Source organism: Cetorhinus maximus, chromosome 17, assembly GCF_964194155.1.
Source record: "Cetorhinus maximus chromosome 17, sCetMax3.hap1.1, whole genome shotgun sequence".
Classification (NCBI taxonomy): domain Eukaryota; kingdom Metazoa; phylum Chordata; class Chondrichthyes; order Lamniformes; family Cetorhinidae; genus Cetorhinus; species Cetorhinus maximus.
The window spans coordinates 43899413-43906482 of record NC_135895.1 but is presented as its reverse complement, the minus strand read 5'-3'; the positions used below and the strand labels follow the sequence as shown (position 1 = coordinate 43906482).

Here is a 7070-nt window from a genome sequence, read left to right as displayed (position 1 = left end):
GCCTGAGGTGTCTCCATGGAGAGAGAGGAAGTTGTAAAAGTCCCCTCTTTCCTCGTTTTCTCCTGAACACTTACCTGCTGAAAACTCTGGTCTTAGCTGGTAAGATTGTTTTCATTTGATCTTCAGCTTTTTTCTTTTAACAGTGCTCCTGGTCCCTCTGTTGCCACAGTCCTGCTGCAGCATTGCTGGGATTTTGCAATCTCACTGTGACAGGCTCTGTCTTAGGCTTGCATCCTAAGTGACACCCGATCTAGGAAACTGTGTCAGGGTTTCTATGATATTGGAGAGATAAGCAGATGTCTTGCCCAGGAAACAATGCCACTGGGAGGAGAGTCCTGGCCCATGTCTCACACTGAGAACTATGCTTGTTTTCATACTGAGAAGATTCAAATTTTGGTGCTAAAAGTTCAATAAATTATAGCGTTAAAATCATGAAGACTGATAGTGAACTTACTTTTTCAGGAGTAGTTTTAAATGATTGTTAAAATTTCTTTTAGTTTCTATTTGTTTGAAGTTTTTTTTTATATAGAGGGGGCCAAAGTAACCAGAGAATTTATTCTGACAATATTACAACTTTTAAATGCTCAATCAATCTATTCACTTAAATCTAATTGGTTCTCTCTGAATTCTGTAGTCTTACTATGATTTACGACTTCATAATACTTTCTTTATAACTTGCAAGGCTAAAGGATAATGAATTCAATACAGCAAGCACTGAAAGGTTTAGCTAAGATGTCTTGATTTCCAATTCAGAAGGACTAAAATGGTTCAGTTTTTGATACACCTATAACAGCATCAGTTAGTAATATAGTAGAACTTTTAATAAATGTGAACATCCACTTTGTGTAACAGTAAGTAAGCCTCTTACAGTAACATTTAAACATATTTTAAAGGATAATAAATAAATATCTTAGTTCCACTATCTGTATAACTTTGAATAAATAAGGATTTGGTTGTCTCCATACCACATGCAACTATAAAGAGAAACTGAAGAAAGTAGGAGGGAAAGGTCAGAGGTCACCAAGATCAGAAGTCACTAGCAGGCGCAGTTCTGCTGCATTGATGCTGGGTTGTCTGTCAACCTTGTGTGCTTGCTGCTGCTGGCCATTGAAGGATCAGCATCCAGGTTTTCTGACATTTTCTCACATATGATGTCTACTAGACGTTCAAAGACCTGCTTGACATTGATGTTTTCTTTGGCACTGACCTCAAAAAACTCAAATCCTGTGGAAAAAAAAAATAGAGAAATGTGCAATGTAATTCATACAAATTATTTTTGTGTTACCTACCTGTCCTTCTCCTCTCCATCAACCCGCCCCTCTATTCAGGTGTTCACTTTGGCTCTCCAAATAGACTACCGCTACAAATATTGTCCAGCGGGTTGAGGAACTCTTTGGGCCGGATATTCAAAGTGAAGTTGGGAAACGAATTCTGGGTCCCAACCCCGTGCCTCCATCACTCTTGTGACGCTACTTTTAAATTCAAATGGTCTAGCTGGCCAGCAGGCAACCTTAGTGGAAGTGCATGCCTCCAGGAGGTGGGAGCCCCTTGCTTGGCACCAGTGGCAAAGATCAGTGCCACCATGTTGGGACCTGCCGCTGCCTTGTCAGTTGGAGCAGGCAGCTCCTTAGAAGGCCAGGAGGTGAAAGACAGCAGAAAGTAGCATTATGCTTTAAGTTAGGTGCAGTGCTCAACCTGGTGCTGGTTTCATTTTAAAACAAATACAAATAAACTTAGTTTGGCCTTGTGGCGAATCTGACAGCTGTGCACTAACTTGCACCAGACTGTTCAGGATTGCTGGAAAAAACATCGAAAATTCCAATTGCAATCACACAAGTCCTTAACAAGCTCCTAAAAGGAGCTAATTGGGCCATTAATTGGTGGAGAGCAGGTTCCCCATTCCCTGCTCCCCACCAGCCCTTTAAAAATCTGAAACTGTCCCAGAGGCGCGGGATCCTGTGATGACCTCCAGGACTGTGATTTTTGAAATTGTGCCTGCACCGTGTCCTGACCCCGCAGCCATTTGAAAATCCATCCCTTTATATCAGTTTATCCACAATGTGTGATAAAGTTAATTTCAGTGTGGATATGTGTGAGGTGGTGCATTCTTGGAGGAGGAATAAGGAGGTCACGTACTCCTTAAGAGTCTAAATGGGATAAAGAAGTGAGGGGTTCTGGTCGTATGGGATAAACATACAGTGGGTTGAATGGTCTAATTCTGCGCTGTAATAATAACATAAGAACTAGGGTCAGGAGCAGGAGTAGGCAATTCAGCCCCTCGAGCCTGCCCCGATATTCATTACGATCATGGCTGATCTCATTTTGGCCTCAAATCCAATTTCCCGCCCTCCCCCCTTAACCTTTCAACCCATTACTAATTAAAAATCTGTCTATCTCCTCATTAAATTTATTCAGCGTTCCAGCATCCACTGCACTCTGAGGTAGTGAATTCCACAGATTCACGACCCTTTGAGAAAAGTAATTCCCCCTCATCTGATTTAAATCTACCATCCCTTAGCCTAAAACTATGGCCTCTCGTTCTAGAATGCCCCACAAGGGGAAACATCTGCTCCACGTCTACTATGTCTATCCCATTTAGCATCTTATATACCTCAATTAGATCTCCTCTCATCCTTCTAAACTCTAGCAAGTATAGGCCTAAACTGCTCAATCTCTCCTCATAAGACAAGCCCCGCATCTCTGGAATCAATCTAGTTGAACCTCCTCTGAACCGCCTCCAATGCAACTACATCCTTCCTCAAGTAAGGGGACCAAAACTGTGCACAGTACTCCAGGTGCGGTCTCACCAATGCCTTGTAGAGTTGCAACAACATTTCCCTATTTTTATACTCTATTCCTTTTGCAATAAATGCCAAAATTCCATTTGCCTTCCTTATTACCTGCTGTACCTGCATACTAGCTTTCAGCGATTCATGCACGAGGACACCCAGATCCCTCTGCACTGAAGCATTCTGAAGTTTCTCTCCATTTAAATAATAAGTCGCCTTTTTATTCTTCCGGCCAAAATGGATAACCTCACACTTATCCACGTTAAACTCCATCTGCCAAATTTTGGCCCATTCACCTAACCTGTCCATATCCATTTGTAAATTTCTTATTTCTTCATTGCAACTTACTTTCCCAACTATTTTGGTGTCATCTGCAAATTTAGCTATAGTACCTTCTATCCCTGAATCCAAGTCATTAATATAGATTGTAAATAGTTGGGGCCCAAGGACCGAACCCTGCGGCACCCCACTAGTTACAGCTTGCCATCCAGAAAAAGACCCATTTATCCCGATTCTCTGCTTTCTGTTGGTTAGCCAATCCTCTATCCAAGCTAATATATTACCCCTAACTCCATGTGATCTTATCTTGTGTATTAATCTTTTGTGCAGCACCTTATCAAAGGCCTTCTGGAAGTCCAGATATACTACATCTACAGGACCCCCACTTTGCTTGTCACATCTTCAAAGGACTCTAGCAAATTAGTCAAACATGATTTACTCTTCATAAAACCATGCTGCCTCTGATGGATTGCATTTTGACTTTCCAAATGCCCCATTACTACTTCCTTAATAATGGATTCCAACAATTTCCCAACGACAGACGTTAAACTAACTGGTCTATAGTTTCGTGCTTTTTGCCTCCCCCTTTTTGAATAAGGGCATTATATTAGCATTTTTCCAATTCACTGGAACCTTTCCAGAATCCAGGGAATTTTGGAATATTTTAGCCAATGCATCCATTATCTCTCGCTGCCACTTCCTTTAAGACCCTGGGATGTAGACCATCAGGTCCTGGGGACTTGTCACCCTTTAATCCCAATAGTTTGCTCAGTACTTTTTCTCTATGATTAAGTACAGCAATGCAGATTAATAAAGCTATAACAATGCAAACCAAGCACTCATTTCTAAAGAAATAGAACGGAAAAGAAATTATATTAAGCTTGTATGGAACCTTGGTTAGGCCACACATGGAGTACTGTGAACATTTCTGGTTTCCTATTATAAAAAGGACATACTGATTGGTAAAAGGTGCAAAACAGATTTCCTAGAATGATACTAGAGCTGATAGGCATAGGTATAGGATAGGTATAACTCATCAGGAAAGATTGAACAAGCTAGGGGTCTTTACTCTAGAAAAGAGAAGACTGATAGCTGATCAGATAGAGATCTTGAAGATTATGTAGAGTTTATTTGGGTAAATGGACCAGCTATATTAGATATCTTGTCTACAAGAGCAGGTCAAATGCCAGGAATTCTGCAGCGGGTAACTCACTTCCTGACTCCCCAAAGCCATTCCATCATCTACAAGGAACAAGTCAGGAGTGTGATGAAATATTCCCCACTTGCCTGGATGAGTGAAACTCCAACAACATTCAAGAAGCTCGACACAATCCAAGACAAAACAGCCCATTTGATCAGCACCCCATTCACCACCAAGACATGCAATTCTACCACCACTGGTGTACAGAGGATGCTGTGTGCACCATCTACAAGATGCACTGCAAGAACTCACCAAGGTTCCTTTGACAGCACCTTCCAAACCCGTACCTCGACCACCTCAAAGGTCAAGGGAAACAGATGCATGGGACCACTACCTATAAGTTCCCCTATAAGTCACACACACACCACCTGACTTGGAACTACATCTCCGTTCCTTCACTGTCCCTGGGTGAAAATCCTGGAACTCCCTAACAGCAATGTGGATGTGTCTACACCAGATGGGCTGAAGCGGTTCAAGAAGGCAGCTCATTATTACCTTCTCTAAGGGTAATTAGGAATGGGCAATTAAATGCTGACCTTGAGAGTGATGCCCATATCCCAAGAATGAATTTTAAAAAAACATACAGAAAATGTTTCCACTTTGGGGGTGTCCAAACCTAGAGGTCATAAATATAAAATAGTCACTAATAAACTCAAAAAGCACCAGTAGTGCATTTATGGGGAAGCTAGACAAGAGGATGAGGGAGAAAGGAATAGTAGGATATGCTGACAGAATGAGATGAAGTAAATAGAATGTCAGGAGTCTTGTGTGGAGCATAAACACCAGCATAGACCAGATAGATATGGCCTCATTATATCCACAAGACCTCTTCCAACTACAACACACTGATCACAGGCCCACAAATAAATGTCACAGTAGCATCTCATTTGAACTAAATTTCTTTCTTCTGTCCCCTCTTTTCTTGAAGACAGTGACGTGCTAAGTATATATCCAGGTTGGCTTGCCAGTGCCTCATTCAAGTGGCCATGCTATACGTGTGCAACTAGTTGTAAATGTCAGGTGTTCATAAAAGGAAACATCACTGCTGACCCCAATCCTGACCTCTCTCAATTGTAAAGAACATATCTTTTTATTTCTGTTGGACTGTGGATTAAAATTACAATGGCTGCCGTTTGAAGGACATGTCTACTGGAACAGTGTGAGGTATATATATAATGTTACTGTCCTGGAACAGGCTGTGCCATGAAAGACAGGTTGGTGCCGAGGAGGAGTCTGGTCTAATGAGGAACTGCCTGGCAACGATGTTTTAATTGGCTCCTGACCAGGTGACCAGGGTTTGTGTGAGAGCAGTGCAGCAGTGTAGCTCATAGCCTGAAAGGAAAAAGACATAAAACTGATCTCTCCTGTGTGTGTAAGATTCTAGTAATTCTACAATAATAGCTAGCTGGCTTTTTCTCCTCATAGCTCTATAACCTGCTCTCTCTCTGAAAACCCCTGTCAAGAGGCAAAGGGGAAAATCACTGTTAGAGACATTGAAAGGCAAGTGCTCAACCAGTGAACTAAAGACTGAAAGTGCTAGAAGACCACCTCATGTCATCAACAGAGAACTGAAAGGAACTTGGAAGGCATCAATCAAAATCATCCCATCGAATCCTGTACTCCAGAATTGGTGCTATTGAACTGTTTTATCCCACCTTTAAAATCCACATTTGTGTATCTTATGTATCGTGTATGTGTGTGTATATAGGGATTTAAGAAGGGGGGAGAGTTTAGGTTATAGAGTCGGAAATTAGCAGTTCATATTTCTTTTTGCCACTGGTTAAAGATAATTTGTTCAATAAATAGTTATTTACTTATTAAGCTTACAAACCTGGTGCTCGTATTCTGTTAACCTGAATTAAACAATTAGGTGGGTTGATCAAACTTTTTCACATTTATCGTGGCTCGGGGAGCAGTGGGGCTTGATATTGCAGCGCAGTATCCCCAGTAAGCCATGACACAATGTTAATTTTTGGAAGAGGTCCCATGGGTTGGTTCCCAACAATAAGATTCACTCTTGTTTCTTTTTTCTTTCTTACTCAGGGACACTGAGACCAATTGCAGTGACCCCAGGACTGCCCAGGCAGAGATCAGCTACTTCTACAGAGATTCAAGATCAAACATACAAGCATCCTGGTTTCTGTGACTCAGAAGCAAAGCACATGCTACATTTATCAACTGTGCTACGTGGTGAGTCACATGGATCATTGACTCCTTAGGCTGGATTTTCGATCCTGGGTCCCAGTCTGACCACCAAGATGAAAAGTTGTTTGGGAATCTGGAAATGGCATTGGCGGGACCTTGATGGAGATTTAGGAGGAGGCGGCCAATTAAGGACAGTGGGCAGGATCTGCAGCCAACCAAGGGGAGGTGGTTGCTGACAATGACGGTATAGGAGAATGAGTAGGCATCTCAAGATAGAGGCACCCTCTGAAGAATTATAAAAAGTTAAAAATAAAATGCCAGGTGGTCACTATAATAGTGCAGGGTTAATGTGGGACTGGGTACAGTACTGCTCACACAGTGACGTAAGAAGGCACATGACCCAGAGCCAGGGCCAGTCTAGGAGGTGGATAGAGATGGGTAAAGACATAGACTGGAGTCAGCCCTATAGCCGGGATTTTCCGGCCCTGTCACGGGCGGGACCAGTCACAGGCGAGGTGGCGCCCCAGCCTGAAGTCCATTGACCTGCAGCGGGACCGGAAGATCCCGGTGGTGGGCGGGTGCGGAAAATCCCACCCTATGTCTGTACCCTACACTGTAAATATGTACATAGTTATGAGTTGTTAATAAAGACTTGC

General features: G+C 42.3%; 1 protein-coding gene across 1 annotated transcript in view; it reads right to left on the bottom strand.

The window, feature by feature from the left end:
- Window positions 1-803: 803 nt before the first annotated feature.
- LOC144692359 (ras-related protein Rab-3B) overlaps window positions 804-7070 on the bottom strand; it is a 155526-nt gene continuing 149259 nt past the window's right edge. The window contains exon 5 of the mRNA XM_078561109.1: window positions 804-1224. Coding sequence (XP_078417235.1) covers window positions 1037-1224 — 188 coding nt within the window. The 3' untranslated portion in view covers window positions 804-1036. The remainder of the gene's footprint in view (window positions 1225-7070) is intronic.